General features: G+C 43.4%; 1 protein-coding gene and 1 pseudogene across 3 annotated transcripts in view; both read right to left on the bottom strand.

The window, feature by feature from the left end:
* Window positions 1–446: 446 nt before the first annotated feature.
* On the bottom strand, window positions 447–554 carry LOC143950430 (U2 spliceosomal RNA; annotated as a pseudogene).
* Window positions 555–6,741: 6,187 nt separating this feature from the next.
* The window catches only part of NUBPL (NUBP iron-sulfur cluster assembly factor, mitochondrial), a 69,983-nt gene continuing 48,728 nt past the window's right edge, over window positions 6,742–27,996 (bottom strand). The window contains exons 9-11 of one of the 3 annotated variants that reach the window (XM_077464813.1): window positions 14,489–14,609; window positions 12,697–12,779; window positions 6,742–8,356 (exon numbers count right to left, since the gene is read on the bottom strand). In XM_077464813.1, the coding sequence (XP_077320939.1) occupies window positions 8,306–8,356; window positions 12,697–12,779; window positions 14,489–14,609 (255 nt within the window). In that variant the 3' untranslated portion in view covers window positions 6,742–8,305. Of the gene's footprint in view, window positions 8,357–11,603; window positions 12,495–12,696; window positions 12,780–13,265; window positions 13,340–14,488; window positions 14,610–27,996 lie in introns of those variants that run through there. The other 2 variants (XM_077464811.1, XM_077464814.1) reach the window with 2 other exon arrangements.

Genomic DNA, 27,996 nt, shown 5'->3' with positions numbered 1-27,996 from the left:
CCCTGGACTGCCACTCCAGGGGCACATACTCCAAAGGCTTTCAAGACCGCCCTGACCAATGGTCCAGACCACAGCAGCCCCCACCCCAGGCAGGAAGGCATGAAGATCAGGAAGCTTGGTGAGAGCCCTTTGCCATCAGGCTCCACCGTCGCTCCCATTACTCCTACCTAATTACATTCGGGAAGTACTAACCGCTCCTCCCCACCCATCAAAGAGGAGCTAGTGTTCCATTCCTGAAAGACTGTCCGGGGCTAGAACTACCCCAATCCAAGCCAGAGGGCCAGGTACTCGACCCTCTGGGTCAGACCGACAGCAGCACCCATCCTCACCAGGAGCACCCTTCCAGACGGCTCAGACACGACCATGCATCGGCCCCCAGTTTACTGTCGGGCAGCACGACGTGGCCCCCTACTGAAACCATCCTTCCAGATGCTAATTACGCCATCGGAGAGTGCTGACCAAACCCTCTCTATTAGTGATGGAACAGCGCCTCCTTTGGCAACTGATAAGAACAGATATTACACTTGATCTTAGCCAAAAGGCCGAGAAGCGATTGGGTATTGGATGAACATGAGCATTCGTACCTTCACTAAAACTGCCTTGGTGACTTTGTTCACAGTGTTTACCATGTCATATTGCAGGAACTTAGGGTGAAAATATTACATTGGCACATTTGATCTTTTATACGGTAACAGGGAAATCCTGGTTTTGGATAATGTCTGTGTTATGCAATCCCAGCACCTCATAGAAACAGTGAGTCACGCTATATTAACAATTGGATTATCTGTTTTGAAGGCTCTTAGGCATGGTTCACACCTATGCAGGTTGCAGTTTGCATATTCTAGGTACATTTTGCGTTTTTCAATACATGTTTAATCCATTGAAGGCTATGGAACTAAAAACCAGAAAAAAAGTCCCTAGCCCTTTCTATAAAATACACAGATGTGAACGTGACCCATAGGAAACCATATTAAATGGACTGTAGTGCGTTTTTGCAAAACTGAAAATGCACAAAAAAATGCATAGATGTGAACCAGATCTACCCACACACTGGGTGAAATGAATTGGCGTGGGATAGTCTTCAGAAGAAAGACTCTGAGGGGTTGATTTACTAAAGGAAAATAGACTTAACTTTGCAAGTGCAGTTGAACTAATTTTCCCCAGAGCTTAGTAAATGTAGTAAAGCTCTGATGACTTCCATCATCCAATCATTTGCAAGCAAAAATGCCATTTCTTTTATTTTTCTTGAATTTTATACAAAATGTAGTATCACTACATTTACTAATGTAGCCTGTATTTGGCTCCATTCATATTCCCATCAACTCTAAACCAGTTACCCTGTCCCTGCAGAATAAAACATTCCCACAACATGATGCTGCCACCACCATATTTCACGATGGAGATGGTGTGTTCAGGATGATGTGCAATGTTTGTTTTCTGCCATACACAGCATTTTGCTTTTAGGCCAAAAAGTTCAAATTTGATCTCATCTGACCAGAGCACCTTCTTCCACATGTTTGCTGTGTCCACCACATATGGCTTTCTTTCAACAATCGCTTTCTTCTTGCCACTCTTCCATAAAGGCTAGATTTGTGGAGTGCGCAACTAAGGCTGCTTTCACACTGGGGCGGGAGCGGCGTCGTTTTAGCGGCGGTCTGCGAGCGCTAGCGGGGTGGTTTTAACCCCCTCTAGCGGCCGAAAAAGGGTTAAACCCGCCCGCAAAGCGCCGCTGCAGCGGCGCTTTGCCGGCGGTATTGCCGCGGTGTCCCATTGATTTCAATGGGTAGGAGCAGTATAGGAGCGGTGAATACACCGCTCCTTCACCGCTCCAAAGATGCGGCTAGCAGGACTTTTTTCACCGTCTTGCCAGCGCATCGCTCCAGTGTGAAAGCCCTCCGCCTTTCACACTGGAGGGAAAGGGGCCGTTTTTTTTCAGGCACTACACAGGCGCTATTTTTAGCGCTGTAACGCCTGAATACCGCCCCAGTGTGAAAGCAGCCTAATAGTTGTCCTGTAACCAGATTCTCCCACCTGAGCTGTGGATCTCTGCAGCTCCTCCAGGAGTTACCATGGGCCTCTTGGCGGCTTCTCTGATTAATGCTCTCCTTGCCCGGCCAGTCAGTTTAGGTGGGTGGCCATGTATTGGTAGGTTTGCAGTTGTGCCATACTCCTTCCATTTTCGGATGATGGATTGAACAGTGCTCCATGAGATGTTCAAAGCTTGGAATAATTTTTAATAACCTAATCTTGCTTTAAATTTCTCCAAAACGTTACCCCTGACCTGGCTAGTGTGTTTCTTGGCCTTTGTGATGCCATTTGTTCACGAAGGTTCTCTAACAAACCTCTGAAGGCAATTGGTTCCACTAGATTTTAGTTAGGGGCATCAGAGTAAAGGGGGCTGAATACAAATGCATGCCACACCTTCAGATATTTGTAAAAAAAAAATTGAAAACCATTTATCTTCCACTTCACAATTATGTCATATATATTTACACATGTACATACATACACACACACACACACACACACACACACACACACACACACACACACACACACAGTGCCTTGAAAAAGTATTCATACTCCTTAAAATATTTCACATTTTGTCATGTTACAACCAAAAACATAAAATGTATTTTATTGGGATTTCATGCAATAGACCAACACAAAGTGGCACATAATTGTGAAGTTAAAGGAAAATGATATATGGTTTTCAAAATTTCTTACAAATAAATATGTAAAATGAAATGTGTGGCATGCATTTGTATTCAGCCCTCTTTACTCCGATACCCCTAACTAAAATCGAGTGGAACCAATAGCCTTCAGAAGTCAACTAATTAGTAAACAGAGTCCACCAGTGTGTAGTTTAATATCAGAATAAATATAGCTGTTCTGTGAAGCCCTCAGAGGTTTGTTAGTTAACTTTAGTGAACAAACAGCACAATGAAGGCCAAGGAACACACCAGACAGGTCAGGGATAAAGTTGCGGAGAAGTTTTTTTTAATTTTCTTTTATATTTTTATTGCATTTTTACGACATAAAACAGACAAAACAGACAAAACGAAAAAGGCACAAACAAAAACTACAACACCGATAACAGAATGCTCCTAAACCATCAGATCATGAAAATCCAGGCTGTGTGCAATAATAAACGAGATATTACATCTACCAGTTGATAGAAACATCAACAGAGGAGTAAGCGATATGGTTTTTAAACATCCTGGGAATAACAGAAGTTCCTGTTCAATACAACACTCACAAGGTGAACCCCTGTCATGGTAGAACAGGGGAGAGGGTCAGTGGGCTAGCCAACCATCTGTCCCATTATTCGGTGTTGGGGTCTCCAAACCTTTCCACGGCAGGAGGCACTTCCTCTCATAGAAACAGAGGATGTAAAACAGTCTCTCAGCCTGAGGCTGGACAGCAAGGTCACCAAATATGCCCAGCAGACAGTTTTTAGGGCGCACTATATTTGGAAAACCCAGTGCAGAAGATATGACGGAGCCTATGTCAACCCAGAAGTCATGTACCAGTGGACAAGTCCAAAAGCAGTGCAGAAAATCAGCAGTTTCTCCGCAACCACGGAAGCAGTCAGAAGAGGGAAATAGTCCCATCTTATATAGTCTAGCAGGGGTGAGGTGTGAATGATTTTTAGTTGAAGCACCCTGTCCCTCGAGGAGCTAACAGAGGTTTTGAACGTATCAGAGAACTCAGACCAATTCTCTGTAATAGAGATATCAAAGGAGGCCCAACTCTCTTAAGCCCTCTGAAACCTAGGGTTAGTGCCTGTCATGAGAGTTTCGTCTGGTCCGGGTCTCTCAAAAGTTTTTATCACTCCCTTTGATGTCCATCTAATGGGGTCAGGTAGTAGAAGTATTACTATCACTTTTGGCATTTTACATTCAGAACTTTATTTCCTTACTAAGATCACTTTATTGCTGTGATACACGGATATTTTAAGAATTGTTTGCACTTTGTTTGTTTTTTGCACAAGTAGATATTTGCACATTTGAAGGATTATTGCACTTTATATGCTTTTTGCACAGTATCTATTTGCACATACCTTTTTCACAGGTATAGAACATAACTCCCTCAAGAGTCTCTTGAACCACAAGAGACTGTTGGGGGAGGTCTGCCATGAATCAGTGGACATTTTCACAAACTACCATTTAGAATAGGGAGAGGGAGGTTTGGCGTATTGACATGCCCGGTCCAGGTGGTGTGCATCCCCTATAAATAATGTTGTGGAGTGTCTCAAGCGAGGAAGCTATGGCTCCCTTAGTAGTAGTGCAGGCATTATCAGAGTTAGGGTGGGGCCAATCATGAATGGTAACCAGCTGGGATGCTAGGTAGTAAAGGTAGAAGTTAGGGAATGCCAGACCTGCCATATGTGAGGAATTTTTTTCAAGGTGAATTAGCCATAACACAGTAGTTTAAGGAAGAAAATCATTTTAAGGATATTGGCCCTCCCCATGAGATCCAGGGGCAGATCTTTCCACCGTTTGGTCTGTAGTTGTAACAGTAGGGGGCGTAGATTATTGGCAACATACAAGGATAGTGGTGACTGAACTATAACCCCTAGAAATCTAAAAGAGGTAGCGACTTGCAGTTTAGCGTTCAAATTAATCAGCGAGAATATAGTTTGATCTAGTGGAAATAGGATAGATTTATCCCAGTTCACCCGGAATAGTGGCCAAACGTGTTAACGTCAGACAAGAGATTATCAAGAGCTGTATTAGGGTCTGCTAGATAGACTTGAGTATTGTCAGCATAGAGATATACGCACTTCAATGTAATTTATAGGAAGACCCTTAAAGCAAGGGGCTCCATAGCCAAAGCAAACAAGAGGGGCGATAAGACACCCCTGCCAGGTGCCTCTAGTCATCAGAAAGGGCTCAGTGACCCGAGAGTGAATTCTCAGTTGGGCAAACGGTGATGTGTAGCGTAGCCATATCCACGCTATGAATCGAGGGCCAAACCCATACAGTTGCAATACCTGAAATAGATAAGGCCACTCTACACTAGCGAAGGCTTTACAAATGTCTAGATACACAATCAATCACATGGGTAAGAATTTTAACATCCCCATTAATGAGAGAGATAGGTCTACAAGAGTCATATTTGAGCGGATCTTTCCATGGTTTGAGTATCAAAATAATTAAAGCCTCTCCCATAGAAGGAGGGAGCACTCCATCTTTCAGGGGCTCATTATATGTATTGAGAAAGATGGGACTAAAGAGGTGTCGAAATTCTGTATACCATTCAGCTGGAAATCCAGAGAGGAAGAAAAACTACTGAGTACAGCATCTGTTGCGGCGCTGTCTAAGTTGTTTGCCAAAACAAACGTCTATCCAGGCCATAGCATCCTTTGGACAAGTGCAGAAGTGAGCTTTACCCATATGGGTGATCCGCAGCTAAGCAGGGAAGAACATCACATATGGTAGGCCCTCAGCATGGAGGCGGTCTTTCACCACAGCAAAGCATATGTGCTGGCGTTTAACTTCAGCTGAGCAATCCGGATATATGGAGATATTATTACCATTAAAACTTGAGTGGGCCTTTTTTTCTAGCAAGGCACAGGCCTTGATGACTTTGATGATGACTTTGTCTTGAAAATTGAGGATTTTTGCAATAAGGGATCTTGAGGGGGCCCCCCCGAGGGAGGACAACGTGGGGGGATGCGATGTGCACGCTCAATCACAAAGTTATGTGACAATATCTCCATCCCAAAAACATCTTGCAGCCAGGAGTGAAGGAACCTTTCAGGGCAGGACCCCTCTGAATGCTCATGGAACCCCACAAAGCGGAGATTGTTCCTGAGAGAGTAGTTCTCGAAATCCTCCATTTTGGCTCATCAGTAGCCGTACGCACAGTGGCAGCCAAGGGGTGCGCTGTGTCCTCCAGGGAGTTGATACGTTCTTACGCCCCCGTTCTCTCCCTCAAGTTTTGCACATCTTGCTTCAAAAGGGAAAAATCAATATGGATGCTTTCCATCTGAACTGTAAGGGAGGCCTTGTAGTCTTTTATAGCTAGCATGATTTCAGCCAGAGTAGGCCCCCCTGAAGGAGGGTCTGGAGAATTAGTCTTCAGAGGATGTAGGGGAGTCTAATGAAGTTAGGAGGTTAGCCCGAGTGTGGAACACAGCAGGCAGAGAGTCACTCACCTCTGATGTGGAGAGCTGTGCTGAGATGGGAGAGGGCTGCAGTGTGGCTTCAGGCTTGGCTGAGGAATCAGCACCATCTTGCCTGCGATAATTTGCCTGTTGTTCCGCTGTTGACTGGGGCACGGGAGGCCGGTATTTATCATTATGCCTGACTCAGGATCGCCCCGTCTTTAGGAAGGATTCGGTGCCTTTTGAGAAAGGATCAGACACAGGATGCCTGCAGGATGTCTGTGTAGAGCCAGAGCTACAGATCTAAGCAGTCACACTCAGACTCCATATTGCCAGAGCTACAATGGAATGGTTTAGATCAAAGAATATTCATGTGTTAGAATGGCCCAGTCAAAGTCCAGACCTAAATCCAATTGAGAATCTGACAAGGCTTAAAAATTGCAGTTCACAGACATTCTCAACCCAATCTGACAGAGATTGAGCTATTTTGCATAGAAGAATGGGCAAAATGTTACTCTAGATGTTCAAAGCTGGTAGAGACATACCCCAAAAGACTTGCAACTGTAATTGCAGCAAAAGGTGTTTCTACAAGGTATTGACTCAGGGGGGCTGAATACAAATGCACGCCACACTTTTCACATATTTATTTGTAAACAAAATTTAAAAAAACATTTATCATTTAACTTCCACTTTACAATTATGTGCCAGTTTGTGTTGGCCTATCACATAAAACACATTTACCTTTTTGGCTGTAACATAAATAAATTGTGTAAAATTTCAAGGGGTATGAATACTTTATCAAGGCACTGTATATGTTACATTTTTACCTAATGTTAAAGTGATTGTAAACCCTTACATATATCCAGAGAAGGGACTACCCTCAGGTAATACACATAGATTAAACAAATCTTCTTACAAAAGATGCATCTATCTATTTGCCATCTCTCTTCTTTACATCCGTTCAAAGTGCTGAATTTATAAGCTTGTCTGAGAGATCAGAACAAAGGGGGCAAAGAGCTGAAGTTACACTCTGCAGCGCTCAGTAAGGAGGGGTCTGAGAACTGATTGGACGGAAGAGAGACCCCCCCCCCCCTTTCCTCCCCTTCTTCTCTGCACAGCTCACAGGAACAAAGCTAAGGCTGTCAATTTGCTGGAGCTCTAATGTCTCTCACCATTTTTCTCTTGGAGTCAGAGATTCATGCTGATAGCAGAGGAACAAAGCAGCAGACAGAAATTACAATTAGTGATCCTAAAGAGGCTGTAAACAACCTTTCAACAATCCCCTCTGCTATGTTAAATAATGTCCTCAGTTTATTTTTTTATTTTTTTTTTAAACTGCCTGTGTGCCTTATTTTATAGTCACATGATGGGCCACCTTTCTCCTCTTTCGAGGCTGACAGCTCCAGTGGTCGGGCTGGGAAACCCCCACTGATGTCAGACAGGAAGAGGAGAAGAGAAGTGAGGCGGCCGGACACGTGAGCGCTGATCGGTGCTCTGAAAGCAGGTACACGGCGCCATTTAAAAAAAAACAAATACACTGGGGACATTGTTGAAAATAGCGGAGGGGATTGTTGAAAGGTTGTTTTATTATGAGAGCAGCAAGAGGGGAGGATTGTGGAGTGGACAGAGCTGACAGGCAGGGAGGGGAAGGGGGAGAGGACAGAGGAGAGCTGTGGATGACAGAGGTACATAAACTGACCACGGAGTCAGGGCTCAGCAGCCGTGATATACCATGATCAGTTTACAGGGGGGAGGGCAGAATCAGCCAGGTATTTTAGGTGCTAGAAGGGGCTAAATTACACAGCACAGGCACTGTGCTGTATAATATGCTTTGAGGGAACAGGATACATTTTTTTTCTTTTGGGTAACAAACACTTTAATTGAGACAAGTACACGCTACAGACAAATATGTTTTGTTCATATGTCATGTGTGCGGTTTACAACCACTTTAAAACTACAGTTGCAAATGTCAAAAGTTTGCTTCTGTACAAAACAACATTTGTCAACTTAGGAAGGTGCTACCACCACAGCAACTGAACATCTGAAACAACCCTGTATCCTCATCTCAAGTTTTCTGCACGATGTCCATTCCACCAAACAGGCTAATCGCCAGTGAGTGTTCAACAGTCCTTTCTGTTCTGTAGAACTGGGGTTATAGTTTTCTTATCTTACTCTCCATTTGGCTTCACCATCTTAGGAAATTCTCTTCATGGTTTCTTTAGCAATACTCAAATATGCTTTTGCCTAGAGAAATAAAGGGTAAGGGGATAAGAAATTAAAGAGAGTATCTACATTCCACATTCCCCAAGCAACAGTGCTACCCTCAGCTGTAGTACCCAACCAAAATATTCAAATGCATGCACTGCATGATATATTCACTTTTCAGAAATGTATCTTGGCTACTTTGACACTGACATTTTTAGGCAGATAAACATTCCTCATGAATAAGATTTGCTGTGTCTGGTACAAGTCCATTTAATTTTTTTTTCTACATTATAGCCTGGAAAGAATTGTAGCCGCAATCAGTAGATCATGGGTGCAATGCGAACTCTTTCTGCAGCTGCAGGTCTGTACAGACCTTTAGTTAACCACTTCCCACCCGGCCAATGCATATATACGGCCAGGTGGGAGCCGTCTACTCCTGATAGGACGTTCAGGAACGTCCTTCAGGAGTAGCGGGATCGCGAGCCCGCGCAGCGGCGCGATCCCGATGTGCTCGTGTCACCCGGACACGGCACATCTCAGATCGGCAGGAGGGCTCTGTGATTGGCCCTCCTGATCACATGACGGCTGTGTCCAATCACGGCCGTCATGTGATGTAAACAAATAGCAGGTTGCTAGGCAATCGGCTCTCCTCTCCTCACACGGAAGTCACCGCTGAGGAGAGGAGAGCAGAACGCTGCAGCCGGCTGATGATCAGTGAGTATGGGCTGCTTTTTACAGCTTTTTACTCACTGATCATCAGTGTAGTGTAAACACACAACACACCACACAGTACAAACACAGTCCCCACATATGTCCCCAAAACACACATGTCCCCAAAACATACATGTCCCCAAATAATAAAAACACATGTCCCTAATAATAAAAACATGCCCCCCACATATGTCCCACTAAAATCACATGTCCCAATGATTATCTGCACACATATGTACGTGATCACCTGCACACATATGTACATGATCATTTGCGTACATATGTCCGTGATCACACAAACCAATTATTATACACTTAACGGAATTTTTTTTACCAAAAACATGTAGCAGAATACATTTTGGCTTAAATTTATGACAAAATTAGATTTTATTGGATTTCTTTTCAAATAGAAAAAATAAAATATTGTTTTTTTTCCAAATTTCCGCTTTTTTGCGCTTATATCGCAAAAAAAAAAAAACGGAGTCGTGAATAAATAACACCAAAATAAAGCTCTATTTGTGCGAACAAAATGATAACAATTTCATTTGGGTACAGTGTAGCATGACCGCGCAATTGTCACTGAAAGAGCTAGAGCACTGAAAGCTGAAAATTGGGCTGGGAAGGAAGGGGGTGAAAGTGCCCTGTATTGTAGTGGTTAAAGTGATAGAGGAAGCATCAATAGACTTCAAGTGCTATGCTGCCCGCACACTTATGTTCCATTAAGAAATATGCATCCCTCTGCTTTGTAGTTTTTTTTCCATTTACAGATTCCTGTGAATTCCTGTGAGGCAATTTAGAATTTGACAGAAGCCAACAAAGAGATGCACCCCCAGCTTCTGTATGATGGAACGGCAGTTTGTGGGGAGGCCTGCAGACTATGACCATCCTTCATGTTACACCCCAAACATGGGTTTAACCTGAAACATGCTCATAATAGATGGAAGATAAACCTAGTACACACTATTACCTTTTTTGCGCTCAAACCAACAGGCTGAGGAAAAAAAAAAAAAAAGGATCAGGAGGAGATCCTGTTCTAAAAATCCTACGTTAGTATAGTGATCTCCCTGCTGAGCTATTGTGTCCTGACAGGGGGACTGCCCCCCCCCCCCCCTTCCCACCAGAGCACACCAGTCAGCACTCTCAGCAAAGAGCACTGATCAAATGTCGATTGGCAGACCTTGTTTTGGTCATGCCCCTCCAAACAGAAATCAGACGTTCTGTCGACTTCAGTTGGAAAGGCTGCCATACACACGGGCTGAATGTCGGCAGGTTTCTATTGAACCAGCCGATACTGCCCAATATTTGGCCCATGTGTACGGAGCATAAGTCTTTAAAGGAAATCTATCACAAAAAAAAGAGTTTGTTAAATCCCCAACCAGAGCAAAGGTGGGTAAATGTGGCATTCCAGCTGTTGTGGAACTACATGTTCCATGTAGCATTGCAAGACTAACAGTTACAAGCATGACTTCCAGAGGCAGAGGCATGATGTGCCTTGTATTTCTGCAATGGCTGGAGGGCCACAGTTTGCCAACCCCTGCCGCCACATAGCACTACTTGTCCCCATGTAAATCTGTTCTGGAGCTTGTGAGCTGTATTGTCAAATAGCTAGACCCGCCTACCCACATAACTATCCAACACTGAGAAACTGAGATTTCTGAGTGACAGCTCAGGTGGAAAGGGGACATGACAGGCAGTGTACAGTGAGACCGCACTGCCCCCACCTTGCTCCTCAGCAGCTGTCAGATAGAACACTGCTGTGCTGTCTTCTCATCTTTGCTGTTTATTTTACACAGAGTCCTAGGCTGCAGCCTGTTATTTAGTGGAATAGAGAGAAGAAACTGTCAGCTTGTGTTGTGAACAATTGCAGCTGGGGAAAAGGGCTTTTATGTACAAAAACACAAGCTAACCCAAGACTAAGGCCTCATGGACACTACAGCTCACAAATGCTGCTTTTGTAGGCATTTGAGGTTTTATTTATTTTTTCTCTCCCTGTAAACTTACCTCCATGCTAGCCTATGCGTCCATGCACACTATAGGAGTTAAGCGGCATGGGAGATCACAGGCAGAAAAACAAAAACAAAAAACGTGTGCGTTCAGGAGAGGAGCTTTTGAGCATTAAAAAAAAAAAAAAACTGCCTAGGTGCCTTAATGCACGTTCATGTGTTAATGCATTCTAATGGCCAGAATTCTGACCAATAGATTGCATTGACTCCAGCAACTGAAACGCACATTCAGGCATGTGAATTTGCATACAAGCACACAGCTTTTTGACGCCTTTTTGATGCTGCAAACACCTGTAGGAGAAAAAAACATCTTTAAGCTTACAGTGTGCATGAGGCTTAAACCTCATGTGAAATTTATACTATTAGTGTAGACTAGCAAACTAGCTGTTAATGGAGGAAATAATTAATTGAACATGTTAAAAAGTCTGATTAACCAGCATCCTCCCTTCTCCCAGAGTCACATAAACCTGTATACTCAGCTGAGTACTCTGCACCATCTCTTCAGAGTCTTTAGCCCAAAGATGATCAGATCATGCATCTGATCACTCTGCCCAAAGATGATCAGATCATGCATCTGATCACTCTCTTAAAGTTAGAACTATGGCCAAAACTTTTTTTTTTTCATTTTAGAGGAAGGGTTATACCCCCGTCAGATTCTTTTTTTTTTGCCATCTGTGTCCCGTTTCAGAGATTTTCCTTCACTTCCTGTCCCATAGCCAAAACAAGAAGGGAGAGGGAATCTCTACAAATGAACGGAATTCCTCTGGGACTCACAGGTCACAAGAACTAGTGTCCCCATTGGAAAATTTCCCCTCTATTACTTTTCTTGGGACAACCCAAATTTGGGGATTTTCTTTTACGTTCACTTTCAATGATAATGGTAAACAGGACAAACAGAGAGGGTGAATCTCATCAAAGGGGGCAAAGGCAGCAATAAAAACCGACAAGCATTCTCATCCCTCTGCACTCTATCCAAAACTAAAAAACAGTACTTTAAGTCTAAGACCAGCCTTACAGTATATTGTGGCCCACAAAATCAAGGAGTTATTAAGGGAGGCAACTCTCATGTAATCACTAGCAAAGGGGAGGGGTTCATTTTTCATTAGAAAATCCATGTTAAAGCTGAATTCCAGGAAAATTAAAAAAATATATCCTTGCAGTGTGGCTCCCTGTACACTGCCAAGGGCTAAATGCTTGTTTCTTTCCCCTAGAGTACCATAAAAAAGCACTTTTACTCATCTTTAGCATTGCTCCCTAGGAGCCAGCACTCTCCTCCTCCCTGGGTTGTGGGTGGGCGCTCTACATCCTCACTTACAATGCAGAACTGTTGGTCCTTCATTGGACGTGATGACATCAGAGTGCTATCAGCTGGTGGAGTGACAAAGAGAAGCAGCTTCTGGAGACTGGTCGCATGGAGAAGAGAAAGCAGCTTCTGGAGACTGGTCGCATGGAGAAGAGAAAGCCTGCGGGAGCAAGCAATAAAGTAAAAGTGCATTTTAATGGTACCCATGCAGGAATGCACATTTAAGCAGTGGTCTCCTGCTGCACTGCAAGGGTACCTTTTTAAATTTTCCTGGAGTTCAGCGTTAAGAAGCGCCTTACACATTCTTGAGATACTTTTACCAGTACAACAATATACAATTACAGTTTTGTATAAGTACCTACCTCTCTGCTCTCTGGAGCAGATACCACTACGGGCTTTCCCATGTCACAGGTTTCCCGAATGCTAATGTGGAGAGGGATGTCACCTAAGCAAAAATAAACATAGGTCATCAATGCAAGTCATTGTAAAGCAGCAATTTTCTGTTATTTATTTCCCTGTGTGACATACATTTTAAGTCAAAAAAGATTTCCTTGAAGGAATTTTCTAATCAATTTGTTGATATATACCTTTCCACTCCCAATTACCAATAACTGATCAGTTCAGTTGTTTTTCTTTTTATTTAGATCAAAACATATTTTTTGATATGTTAATCCTGCCTGCAGAGGCTGCAAGAAAATACACAAAATATTTAGCTTCATCAAAGTGCCTATGGGAGTCCATGACATACTTTTAACACCTACTGTGATAGGGCAGGTCCAGGCCAGTTAAGGAATTTGTCTTCATAAACCTCTTATGTGTATCCTAAACCAAAAAAAATTTGATACTAGGGCTGACAGAAACCAAAATTTGCCTCTGGTTAGGGGACAGAGAGTAAAGCTCAAAAACTAAGGTGTAATGTATTGCAGCTTACCAATTTTTAGATGTGGTGGCTGCAAGCGTTTAATTTTTTTAAGCTTTTGTTTCCTTTCTTTTTCACCTTGTAATCTGGAAAGTAAGTATATTTTTAATTCCTTTAACAGAGAGCAAGCTGTTCAGCAAAAATATCAGTTAGAGGGTAGAGACAAGACATGCAACACTGACAGGGGTGCTTACAATGCTTGTATTTAATACCTTTACCCCAAAAGGAAAAAAATGGTCATAATGGTTCAAAAACTGTTGGAATTTTGCTTTACTGTGATAATCAAGTCCATCTAAATCTGCTAGTGCATCTAAAACTTCCCTCCCCCTCGACTGACAATGATGCTGTCCAGAGGTGGCATTGTGGTTCCTAAATCCAGTGTAGACATCCTACGATGGGAAGTGCGTTATTGATCACCAGGTGAAAAAAAAACAAAAAAACCTAAGCACGAATGAAGTCACCACATTTAAAGATTGGTAAACTGCAATATTTTAATTTTGTATCTGGGTTTATACACCTTATTGGTTGAACTAGATGACCTTGTGTCCTTTTTCAACCAGACTAACTATGTAATGTTTAGAATATGTTACACCTGTATTTAGGGTGTAATATGTAGCATGTTTCAGCTCCTGCCCCCCTCTTCCTCTGACCCCCTTCCCCTGTGACAGTGGGCAGGAGATCCTCTCCCCCAGAGCCGCTGTCACATTTAAAATGGTCACAGTTGTGCGAGGCTCTGCCCGCTCAGCTATGTCATTTATTCACAGGGATCTGTGACTGAATAATCTACAAGTCCCGTCTGCCAACGTTAGAGATGGACTTTTAATTCTCAATGGACTATGAGCATGCTGATTAGCGTGCTTGTAGTCCATTCACTCTTCTTCCAGCATTCTGAAAATTCGGAAAGCCCATATACAGGTACAGACAGAGAGCTAGAAGGAGAATGTGCAAGAGCCCTAACAATGCACCTGTGATCCACTGATTGTGAGTGCAATGCTTTGCTAGCTCATGTAGGAATAAATATTAAATGCACATTTTTTCCTGCAAAAATATTTGCATGTATTTATTTTTTTCCTTAAAGGTGAACTTTTCTTTTAAGGCATATTTAAAGCCAGGCATGCTTTAAAGGGTGCAGTCAGAAAAGCTACAGGCAAAAATTTTACATTTTAAGAATTACCCAGCCATCTTCTGCATAAACAATGTGCGATGATAGATTATCACATCAACAGTACCCCTACCTAGAATATCCAGTCCCATGGAAGCTGCAAGTTGTCGTGCCCCATCTTCTCCAAAGATATGGGTTTCGTGATTACACATAGGACATCGAAAAACACTCATGTTCTGCACAAGACCTAGCACCTGTCATAAGATAAAACCAACAAAACCATAATTTATATATTTAATTTTTATAATTGCTAAATATGCAGGAGTTAATTTAGAACATAAAGAAAGCCTTATAAATAGTGGACTCTTGTTAAAATATTATAGCTAGCAACTGACCACCACTAGACCCCAGACTCTACTGCCAGGAAGAATTCACCACTACAGCTAGGGATTGGCCACCACTAGACAATGAAACTAAATCAACTATACAGACAAAAAGTCCACATCATTACAACTAGAGACTGATCACCACTAAACCAAAGTATAACCCCCTCAACTGTTCTTACTTTGTTTTTTAAATCATAATGACAACAGAAACTACCCAAATGACCCTGATCAAAAGTTTACATACCCTGGTGATTTTGGGCTGATAACATGCACACAAGTTGACACAAAGAGGTTTGAATGGTTATTAAAAGGTAAACATCCTTACTTGTGATCAGTTTGCTTGTAATTCATGGGGAAAGCAAAAGAATTGTCAAAGTATCTGTGGCAAAAGGTAGTTGAACTGTATAAAACAGGAAAGGGATATAAAAAAAATATCCAAGGAATTGCGAATGCCAATCAGCAGTGTTCAACCTGTAATCAAGAAGTGGAATATAAGGGTTTCTGTTGAAACCAAACCACGGTCAGGTAGACCAACTAAGATTTCAGCCACAACTGCCAGGAAAATTGTTTGGCATGCAAAGAAAAACCCACAAATAACTTCAGGTGAAATACAGGACTCTCTGAAAACATGTGGTGTGGCCGTTTTAAGATGCACAATAAGAAGGCACTTGAAGAAAGATGGTCTGCATGGTCCAGTCACAGGAAAAAAGCCTTTACTACGCAAATGCCACAAAGTAACAGCACAGAGACAAGCCTCAAACCTTTTGGCACAAAGCCATTTGGAGTGATGAGACCAAAATTTTGCTTTTTGGTCACAAACACCACATTTGAAGAGGAGTCAATAAGGCCTATGATAAAAAGGTACACTCCATTCCTACTGTGCAACAAGGAGGTGGATCGCTGATGTTTTGGGGATGTGTGACCTACAAAAAGGCACAGGAAAAACTGATGGTAAGATGAATGCAGTTATCAAAAAATACTGGAGGAACATTTGCATTCATCAGCCAGGACGCTGCGCATGGGACATACTTGGACATTTCAACATGATAATGATCCAAAACACAAGGCCAAGTCGACCTGTCACTGGCTACATCAGCATATAGTGAAGGTTCTGGAGTGGCCATCTCAGTTTCCTGACCTCAATATCATTGAGCCACTCTGGGGAGATCTCAAACATGCAGTTCCTGAAAGACAGCCCAAGAATTTACAGGAAATGGAGGCATTTTGCCAAGAGGAATGGGCGGCTTTACCATCTAAGAAGATAAAGAGCCTCATCCACAAATACCACAAAAGACTTCAAGCGGTCATTGATGTTAAAGGGGTTAATACACAGTATTAAAACCTGGGGTATGTAAACTTTTGATCAGGGTAATTTGGGCAGTTTCTGTTGTCATGAAATGATTTAAAAAGTGTAAACACAGTTGACTGATAATAAATGGCTTCAGCCAAACACTAACCATGAGTGAAAGAAATGTTTTTATGTTATTCATATTCTCTGAAAAATGGCCAAAAAAAAATCATAAATTCTGCAAGGGTATGTAAACTTATGATCACAACTGTAGCTTTCCTGTATCACAAGCAAAGATTCTCTGATGACCAAATTACTGACACAGGGGACTGGGGATTCTGAAGTGAAAAACTGAAGGACTGAGCAGCTGTGCCAAGACGCAGGAGAGAGCAGAGTAAGCAGTTTATGTATTGACATTTCTTTCTGCAATCGGGGAGGTGACTCCCTTGTATTCCTTAAAGCAAAACTGGAGTTCTGTAACAAAAATAGGACAGGCAGGCTTTTATTGCAGAAGACACATACACTGTCTCTTCTACAACAAAATGCCCCTACCTGCCTGCTTGTTGTCAGTGGCGGGCCAGTCCCTGTGTGCTGGAATCTTTTTCTCCTGCGCATGCACAGGAGTGACATCACCCTGCGCAACCAAAGACTGGTACACCGGAGAAGACGCCGGCGCTGACAAGGGACCATTGGAAAAGTGAGTAATAATCCCTTTAGTGCCACTTTATTGTTAAAGCTGGTAGTACACTATGCACTTTGGCCGGTTACTGAGGAACGTGCTAAAATTCACTCCATAGGTGACCCTGTCAGCCCCCCTCCTGTGTAACATCCTTAGATCAAAAGATTAAAGAAGCGTACAGAACATTTTTGGCCAAGTAGTGGCTGAATCCAATCAGAGGTAGCCACTGTTCAGGTACTCTGACAGCCGTTGCCAGTAGTGGCAGCGGGGAATTTGTCTATCTGCACAGTATAGTGTGAATTTAGCAAAAGAAAATTGTTCTGTGCCTAGTGATATGAGGCAGTAAATGTTTCTGAAAACAGTCTATAATGTGAGTCCAACTATGAAACAGGGACATGCAGTCACCTGCCAAGAACAAAAAAAAAAAAAAAAAGGCGTCGCAGCTCATGGACCTGGGATCACAGACTCCAAATTTGGGGGGTGGTAGCCGAAGTCCTACTCCCACCACTGGTCAAAAATTGGGTTCCACCTATTGTTCCGGAGATACAGGGTTCCTTGCATCTGTCAAAAGCTACATACAGCGCGGCCTGTTTAAATACAAGCTGGCACATTCTGTTTTTTTTTTAAAAGGTGTTTATTTAAAAAAAAAATTGAACATACATAAAGCATATAAAGCAAACAGTACACATGTCAAAGAGTCTCCCTCAAGAGGTGAATACAGAGGCATCGATGAAGATACCCCCCTGGAGTAAACCAAACTGTTACCATTATATGCTTAACCACTTAACAACCGCCCATTGCCGATTAACGGCTTCAGGGCGGTTGTTTAACTCTGAGAGGCCGTTAATTAACGGCCTCCCAGAATTCTGCTCTCGCGCGCCCCCCTGGGGCGCGCACACGAGAGCATCCGTGACCGCTGGGTCCAGTGGACCCGGCGCATCACGAATCACGGTAAACGGCCGCTCATCGCGGCCGTTTACCACGTGATCGCTCCGTCAAAAGACAAGTGATCACTTGTAAACAAGCCGGCGTCATGTTATGACGCCGGTTCCTCCCTCCCCCTCTCTGTACCGATCGGTACAGCGGAGGGGGAAGAGATCGGTGTCAGCAGCGATGTGGGCTGCATCTGCAGTGCCCACATCGCTGCTCACCGAAAATTAACCCCTCAATTCCTGCCAATACCCTGCAACACTCCGCAACGCCCTGCAACACTCTGCAACGCCCTGCAACGCCCTGCAACACCCGCCAATACCCTGCAACACTCTGCAATGCTCTGCAATGCTCTGCAACGCCATACCCTGAGATACCCAGCCATAGTCGGTGATACCCTGCAATACCCAGCCATAGACATCCCCCCCCCCCTCCCACCGCCCTCCGATGCTTCTACCGAATCGCTAATACGATCAAAGCCAGAATCTTTTTTTTTTCAGGCTTCCCAGCTTAGAGGTGAGATGTGGGGTCTTATTGACCCCGCATCTCACTGTAAAGAGGACCTGTCATGCCATATTCCTATTACAAGGGATGTTTACATTCCTTGTAATAGGAATAACAGTGATCCAAAAAATTATTTTTGGGGAAAAAAATGTCAAACTAAAATAAATAAAGTAAAATTAACAATAAAAAAAAATGTTTTTTAAAGCGTCCCTGTCCCCATGTGCTCGCATGCAGAAGCGAACGCATACGTAAGTCCCGCCCACATATGAAAACGGTGTTCAAACCACACATGTGAGGTATCGCTGCGAACGTTGGAGCGAGAGCAATAATTCTAGCCCTAGACCTCCTCTGTAACTCAAAACATATAACCAGTAAAAAAAAATTAAATCGTCGCCTATGGGGGATTTTTAAGTAGCGACGTTTGGCGCCATTCCACGAGCGTGTGCAATTTTGAAGAGTGACATATTAGGTATCTATTTACTCAGCGTAACTTCATCTTTCACATTATGCAAAAATTGGGCTAACTTTACTGTGTTTTTTTTTTTTTAAAGCACAAAACTGTTTTTTTTCCCAAAAAAAGCATTCGAAAAATTACTGCGCAAATACCGTGCGAGATAAAAAGTTGCAAAGACCACCATTGTATTCTCCAGGGTGTTTGCTAAAAAAACATATATAATGTTTTGGAGTTCTATGTAATTTTCTAGCAAATAAATGATGATTTTTACATGTAGGAGAGAAATGTCAGAATTGTCCTGGGTGCTCCAGAACGCCTGATGGCGCTCCATGCATGTTGGGCCTCTGTATGTGGCCACACTGTGTAAAAGTCTCACACATGTGGTATCGCCATACTCGGGAGTAATAGCAGAATGTGTTTTGGGGTGTAATTTGTGGTATGCATATGCTGTGTGTGAGAAATAACCTGATAATATGACAATTTTGTGAAAAAAAAAAAAAAAAAAGTAAAAAAAATCTTGATTTTGCAAAGAATTGTGGGAAAAAATGACAACTTCAAAAAACTCATCATGCCTCTTACTAAATACCTTGGAATGTTTTCTTTCCAAAAAGGGGTCATTTGGGGGGTATTTGTACTTTTCTGGCATGTTAGGGTCTCAAGAATTGAAATAGGCCGTCAGTACTTCAGGTGTGATCAATTTTCAGATATTGGCGCCATAGCTTGTGGACTCTATAACTTTCACAAAGACCAAATAATATCCACCAATTTGTACTTATTTTTACCAAAGATATGTAGTGGTATAAATTTTGGCCAAAATTTATGAAGAAAAAATTACTAATCTGCTAAATTTTCTAACAGAAACAAAGAAAAATTAATTTTTTTTACAGAATTTTCGGTATTTTTTCTTTTATAGCACAAAAAATAAAAAACCCAGCGGTGATTAAATACCACCAAAAGAAAGCTCTATTTGTGTGAAAAAAAAGAACAAAAATGTCATATAGGTCCAGTGTTGCATGACTGATTAATTGTCATTCAAAATGCGAGAGCACCGAAAGGTGAAAATTGGTCTGGTTATTAAGGGTGTTTAAGTGCCCAGTGGTCAAGTGGTTAAACACAGAAAAACCCCAACAAAAAACAAAGACACAACAACAGACATACCAACATTCCCGCACACACACCCATCACACTCACACCTGTCACCGTTCCACTATGCAGTATCAATTTAACATAAATAGCTGCCACAGAAAGTCTTACAATAGCTGATTACCACCCTGTTTCGTTCCCCCCCCCCCCCCCCCCATGCCCGGAACCACCATCTACAGAGCCCGAGCCTCCGGCCCTACCCCCGCAGCCCCCCCAGGGGGTCCTGCGAGGATAGGACCGTCCCCCAGAATGAACCAGAGACATCCAACCATGGTTGCCACACCTTATGAAACTTTTTCAAGCAAGCTCTGTGTTTATACACTATTTTAAATTTAGGGAGTTCACCATTAATAATACCATACAGTGTTTGAATTCTGGGAGGAACATTTTCTTTCCAGTGCAATAAAATTACTTTACGTGCATAAAATAAAATGGTGCGCAGAAGAGTCCGAGCTGACGCCCTGTGGACAAAGTCATTCAATATGCCCAGCAGCCCCACCTCAGGGGTTTGAGGCACGGGAGAGCAAGATGATCATCAAAGAATGTAAACAGGTCCGTCCAATACGCATCCAGTCCAGGACAACTCCAAAACATATGAAATAGATCAGCATTATCGTGAGTACATCTAGGACACAAGGCCTCAGTTCTCAAACCCATTCTAGCCTGTCTAGCTGGAGTATAATGCAGCTGATGAATAAACTTAAACTGAACATATTGGTCGGAAGTGCTGATAATATCCTGGAAGCAGGTTTCAGTAGTTTCCTCCCACCCCTCCTCTACCAGGGCAGGTATCAAACGCTTCCACTTCACATATGAATTGCGAAATGGGTCTGCTCCTACCCTGGAGAGGTGATCATAAAAAGTTGTAACCTGTTTAGTAAGATCCGGGTAAGACATCAGGTCCTCCATAGGGGACTCCTGAAGCTCTATGTGCAAGGAACCAAACTGCGCCCGACTGGCATGTCTAAGAAGTAGATACTTATAGAAAAATGTATGATCTAGCGAGAAGGTACCCCGTAAGTTTTCAAAGGATTCAAACTTATTTACCCTGATGATATGGGACAAGCGCAGAACATGCAGCCTAGACCACCATTGGGAGTCTGGATGCCCCTGTAGTTCAGGTATACTGGGATTGTCCCATAGCGGGGTTTGTGGTGACCTGCCCGGGGTAGAAATAGAAAGGAGCTTCTCTCCCTCTCTCCAGGCCAGTAGACCCACCTCCATAGGGGAAAATCTAGAGCATTTAGAATTTAGAGCCCTGTGCAGTACGTCATTAATCGAGTCAAACGGGGCATGGAGGATTGACATGAGAGTGGCGGAGGGGGGCTGAGGGTTGGAATGCAGCCAATCATATATATATGTCAGTTGGGAGGCAAGGAAATACTTGCCTAAGTTCGGGTGGGCCAGGCCTCCTTTCGATTTAGAGGATTGCAAAGATGACTTGGCAAACCGCGGATGGGAGTTTTGCCAGATAAAAGAGGACACACTGGATTCTATTTTCATAAATACCTTTTTTGGGAGATAGACCGGGGCGGCTCGAAAACAATATAGAAATTTTGGGAGGAATATCATTTTAAAGATGTTAATACGACCTATTAAGTTGAGAGGGAGAGTTGCCCATGCTTGAAGTCTGTCAACCATCTGCTTTGTGATTGGGGCAATATTCAAGGCTTCATATTTGGGGAGCTCGTTATGTATCTGAATGCCCAGATATTTGAAAGACTGGGACGTCTGAAGTTTAGAGGTATTCAAGTAATCGTAGGAGCAGCGAGGGCCAATGGGAAAAGCTATCGACTTATCCCAACCTAACCTCAGACCAGACACATCCCCAAACTCCTCAACCACCCACATGAGCCCATGGAAGGAGCTTTCCTTACCATCTAAATAAATCAAGGCATCATCTGCATACAAAGATATCTTTTCCTCCAGCAATCCTACTCGGATGCCCCCTATCCCCGAAGCCTGCCGCACCGCCAGGGCCAAGGGCTCTATGGCGATGGCGAACAGGAACGGGGACAGGGGACACCCTTGTCTAGTCCCCCTAAACAACCGAAATGGTGACGAAACATCTCTATTAGTTCTCACCCTCGCACTCGGCTTAGCGTATAGCAAGCGGACCCATTTTGTAAATAGTGGGCCAAATCCCATGTTAGCCATTGTCTCCCACAAAAATGACCAACGCACCGTATCAAATGCCTTTAACACATCTAAGGACAATACCAGGCTACTATGTTTATCCCTACATGCTCTATGGATATGTAGATATAATCTGCGTATGTTGTCAAAAGTGCTACGTCCGGGCATAAACCCAGCCTGATCTGGCGAGATTAATGTAAGTATAACTTTTTGCAAACGAAGAGCCAATATCTTGGCCAAAATTTTTGCGTCATGATTTAGGAGGGAGATAGAACGGTAGGACTCACATAGCAATTTGTTTTTGCCCGGCTTGGGCAAAACCACTATCAGGGCTTCATTCATGGAGTCAGGAAGAGATCCCACGTTCAAAGACGCTCTGTACGTGAGGAGTAGTTTAGGGGCCACCAGTTCAGTATAGGTCTGGTACCACGCCGAAGGGACACCATCAAGGCCGGGAGCCTTCGATGGCGGTAGGGAACCTATCGCTGCCTCCACCTCCTCAAGAGTAATTTCCTGCTCAAGGAGGTCTCGCTGGGCCTCCTCCAGTCCAGGAAACACCAACGACGAGAAAAAACCCCGAAATGTAGCCTCCGATGGGGGCACTGGATCGTCATAAAGTCTGCTGTAGTATGAGGTAAATTCCTGATTTATCGCCACCGGGTCTTCAGTAGTAGAACCATTGGGCAGTTGTATGGCAGAGATGGAACTATCCAGATAATCCGTATGAGCAAGAAAGGCTAATAGCCTCCCATTCTTACCCCCGTGTTCATGTAGTTTTGCTGTCAGGTTTAGTTGTTGTAGTTTTGTCGTGTCTACAAGATGCAATTGCAACAGCTTATGGGCATTCGTCAGTTCACCTCAAGTAGTCTCCGTCGGGTTGAGCATATGCCTACGTTTAGCCTCCTCAAGGGAACGTTCGAGATCCAGTTGTTGGGCCCTCCCCGCTCGTCTATGATTCTTAATACGGGATATGTACGAACCGCGCAATACCGCCTTAAAGGCATCCCAGGTAGGACCCGCTGCCGTGGTGCCAATGTTTGTGGACCAGTAGTCTGTCATATCTGAGGGAATGGCCTCTTGTATCCCCGGCGTGGACACCCACAAGGGGCTAAGTTTCCACACCCTAAATGAAGGACAGTAGTGAGTGATCCGACACTGTTTGAGAGATATATTTAATTGCCCTGACCACCGTCAGGAAACTCCCGGTGGCCAGTGCATAGTCTAGTCTGGACAGAGAGCCATACGTTTTGGATTGACAGGAGAATACCTTTACCCCCGGGAACTTCCAACGCCAAATATCAACATATCCATATGCCTCACACCATTTACTAAACAATCTAGATTCGTTCCCATGGGGTTTCAACCGATCCAAATCAGGCTGTAACACTGAGTTGAAATCCCCCACAATAAACGTAGGGCAAACAGGTAACAGTGATAACTTAGTACTCAAATCGGAGAATACCGTGGCCGTGGCTGGCGGAGGAACATAGATTGTGACCAGAATGACAGGAGTTCTCAGCACCGTGGCATGTAACACTAAAAATTGACCCCTGGGGTCCGAGATCACCTGATGGCACTCAAACTGTAGCCCTTTGCGTATTAAGATGGCCACCCCACGAGCATAGTTGGAGTAAGTGGAGTGAAAGTTGTGAGCCACCCAATACTTTTTCAACGCAAGAATTTTTTAGCCCACCAGATGAGTCTCCTGAAGACAAAGAATATGCGGGTGTAGTCGTTTAATCTGCTCAAACACCAATGCACGCTTAAATTTAGAATTCAGCCCCCGAACATTCCAGGAGCATATGTTTACCTCAGCCATGGGAGGGTTGGGAATAGCACACAAACGGGAACAAGCGGGTGTTGCCCGCCCAGGAACCCCAAAACAGTCCCTCACCAGACAGCCAGAGCCACAGTACCTCCAGCGGGACAAGGTGACACATACATACTCCCATCCATCCACACACCACACACTCCACACCCATACAACAGACAACAAATAAAGAGCTGCCAAGTAGCAGCAACAACCCTGCCCTGCTCCCACGGAAATGGAGCGGGCTTGTACCCAAAACTAGGGCCATGCATGGGGCGCATGGCCTGATAGCCATGCAATTAACCGCAACTAGTCAACTTCACCACAATGTGGCTCAAGATCGTTCTGCCTGGAGCAGCTCCCAGGTACTCATCCAAAAAATGGAGGAGAAAAAAAGTCCCGCAACATAAAAAAAAATAATCTTGTCAGTCCCAACATGTTTCAATAAGAGCAGCAGAGACCCGCCTCCCTGACCAAAGGCAGTTGCAAAAAAAGGGGGGGGGGGCATAGAAGAAAATAGAAACGAAAACCATCCAGGCCAATATCCTTCAGGCAGGATCTTGAGGAGGTTGGGGTAGGGATTCCCACCATGCAAGGACGTTCTTGGGCGACTGGAAGAAAAGAACCTTCTCCTGATAGACAATGCGCATGGTAGCCGGGAATATCAGAGTACTTCACTGCATGTTCTCTCAGCTTTTGTTTAACAGACTGGAATTGCGCCCGTTGGTTGCGAACAGCCACAGAATAATCTGGATACAGTGACACAGCAGCATTATTGATCTTCAAGCTGCCTTTCACTCTGGCCGCCCGCAGTATAGCATCTCTGTCCCTGTAGTTCAGCAACCTAATAACCATAGTACGTGGCGGATTGCCTGCGGGGAGAGGTCTGCCTGGGACTCTGTGAGCCCGTTCTATCACAAAGCAGGGGGGCAGGGTGTCACGGCCAAACTCCTGCTCAAGCCAACTTTCCAAAAAGGCCACTGGGTCAGACCCCTCTACCCGCTCAGGAATGGCACATTCTGTTTGCAGGAGACAGAGGATTAGCTCACAGTGCCTCTGACTTCTTGTCAGAGGCACTGAGCTCAATGGACAACGTGGAGCCTTGGACCAACATAAAGTAAAGCACCGTTTGTCCAAGCTGTCCAATAAAAATGCTGGAGGCTCTCCTCTCACTGCAATGTCATAGAAGGGGACATGTGTCTAAAAGACACATGCTCCCTTCCAGCCCAGACCTCTTAACTACAAGGAAAAAAAAAAAAAAAAAAAAAAAAAAAAACACATAGGTTTATGGGTATAAGGTTTACCCATACAAGGGGGGATGTGGCACTTTAAATGAGTCAATTGACTTGTGGAGGTAAAGTGGTTGGTAAACATTATTTATTTGTACAAATAATATAACACAGATAAAAAAAGTATTTTCATATATCTGCACATACACATGCCAAAAACGTAATAGATACATACATGTCAACTTGGCTCCACAGGACCCGGTGCATCGCGGATCACGGTAAACGGTCTTTTATCACGGTACAGCGGAGGGGGAAGAGATCGGTGTCAGCAGCGCTGTGGGCTGCATCTGGAGTGCCCACATCGCTGCTCACCGAAATTTAACCCCTCAATACCCTGCCAATACTCTGCAATACCCAATACCCTGCCAATACCCAATACCCTGCCAATACTCTGCAATACCCAATACCCTGCCAATACTCTGCAATACCCTGCCAATACTCTGCCAATACCCAATACCCTGCCAATACCCAATACCCTGCCAATACCCAATACCCTGCCAATACTTTGCAATACCCAATACCCTGCCAATACCCAGCCAATACCCAGCCAATACTCTGCAATACCCAGTACCCTGCCAATACTCTGCAATACCCAGTACCCTGCCAATACTCTGCAATACCCAGTACCCTGCCAATACTCTGCAATACCCAGTACCCTGCCAATACTCTGCAATACCCAGTACCCTGCCAATACTCTGCAATACCCAGTACCCTGCCAATACTCTGCAATACCCAGTACCCTGCCAATACTCTGCAATACCCAGTACCCTGCCAATACCCTGCCATTTTTTATTTTTATTTTTTTTATTTCAGGCTTCCCAGCCAAGAGGTGAGATGTGGGGTCTTACTGACCCCATATCTCACTATAAAGAGGACCTGTCATGCCATATTCCTATTACAAGGGATGTTTACATTCCTTGTAAGACCCCTTACACACCGGGCGTTTTTCAGGCGCTTTAGCGTTAAAAAAAAAACGCCTGTAAAGTGCTTGAAAGAAGCCTCATCTGCAGTCCCAATGTGAAAGCCCAAGTGCTTTAAGAGCCCTTTCACAATGTCAGCGCCCAAAAAATGCTTGTAAAGCACCGCTTAAACTAGCATCGCTTTACCAGCATTTTGCGAGAATTATTGGGCGCTTTTAACCCCTGCTAGTGGCCAAATAAAGGGTTAAAAGCGCCCACAAAACGCTGCTGCCAATAGCGCTTTTCAGGCGTTTCCCATTGATTTCAATGGGAAGGGGCGCTTTAGGAGCATTGTATTCACCGATCCAAATCACTGCAAAGAAGCTGCTTGCAGGACTTTTTTTGACGCCCTGCCAGCGCAGCGCCTCAATGTGCGAGAGCAATAATTTTGGCCCTAGACCTCCTCTAACTCAAAACATGTAACCAGTAAAAAAAAATTAAAGCGTCGCCTATAGGGGTTTTTAAGTAGTGACGTTTTGGTGCCATTCCACGAGCGTGTGCAAGGGTGAAGGGTGACATGTTAGGTATCTATTTACTTGGCGTAACTTCATCTTTCACATTATAGAAAAACATTGGGCTAACTTTACTGTTTTTTTTTTTTTTTAGCACAAAACTGTTTTTTTTTTAAACGCTTTCGAAAAATTGCTGCGCAAATACTGTGCGTGATAAAAAGTTGCAACGACCACCATTGTATTCTCTAGGGTCTTTGCTAAAAAAACATATATAATTTTTTGGGGTTCTATGTCATTTTCTAGCAAATAAATGTTGATTTTTACATGTAGGGGAGAAGTGTCAGAATTCTCCTGGGTGCTCCAGAACACCTGATGGTGCTTCCTGCATGTTGGGCCTCTGTATGTGGCCACGCTGTGTAAAAGTCTCACACATGTGGTATTGCCATACTCAGGAGTAATAGCAGAATGTGTTTTGGGGTGTAATTTGTGGTATGCATATGCTGTGTGTGAGAAATAACCTGATAATATGACAATTTTGTGAAAAAAATAAAAAGGAAAAAAAAAATCTTGATTTTGCAAAGAATTGTAGGAAAAAATGACAACTTCAAAAACCTCACCATGCCTCTTACTAAATACCTTGGAATCTCTTCTTTTCAAAAAGGGGTCATTTGGGGGGGTATTTGTACTTCTCTGGCATGTTAGGGTCTCAAGAAATGAGATAGGCCGTCAGTCCTTCGGGTGTGATACATTTTCAGATATTGGCACCATAGCTTGTGGATTCTATAACTTTCACAAAAAACAAATAACATGCACCAATTTGTACTTATTTTTACCAAAGATATGTAGTAGTATAAATTTTGGGCAAAATTGATGAAGAAAAATTACTAATCTGCTAAATTTTACAGAAACGAAGAAAAATTCATTTTTTTTTTTTTTTTTTTTTACAGAATTTTTGGTCTTTTTTCTTTTATAGCACAAAAAATAAAAAAAAACAGCGGTGATTAAATACCACCAAAAGAAAGCGCTATTTGTGTGAAAAAAAGGACAAAAATTTCATATGGGTCCAGTGTTGCATGACTGAGTAATTGTCATTCAAAATGTGAGAGCACCGAAAGCTGAAAATTGGTCTGGTTATTAAGGGTGTTTAAGTGCCCAGTGGTCAAGTGGTTAATCAAGCTAAATAAACATTTTATTATGCTATATGTTATAACATAATCATTTATCTATTTACTGTGAAATTACTGGTTGGAAGTTATAACTTCAAACTTCAGTAATATGTCCGTCAAGCCAGCTGGTTTAGTACAGTTTTTGAAAATATAGTAAATTACCTATAAAATTACTTAGGACCCCCCCAAAGATGAGATGACTTCAACGCACGTCCCTGCTATGAAAGTGCATGGAAAAAGATAGTCCACATTGCAAAGCCGGTCCAAGGGTAGAAGCAGGCTCTTTAAATGGCTAAAAAACAACAAGAAAGAACAGGTACCTCTAAATGTGTAGCATCTTGCACAACATTTATTGGAAAGACAAATTGCTAACCACGCACATGATGCGAGGTAAACAAAAGGCATGTTGGAATTGCGGCGGAACATCCAAGGGGGTGGCGTCTGT

This window comes from Lithobates pipiens, unplaced genomic scaffold, assembly GCF_037356315.1.
Source record: "Lithobates pipiens isolate NorthernLeopardFrog02 unplaced genomic scaffold, aLitPip1_a1.2 Scaffold_30, whole genome shotgun sequence".
NCBI classification, from domain to species: Eukaryota; Metazoa; Chordata; class Amphibia; order Anura; family Ranidae; genus Lithobates; species Lithobates pipiens.
Note: the sequence above shows the minus strand (reverse complement) of the source record. Positions and strands in the feature narration are given on the sequence as shown.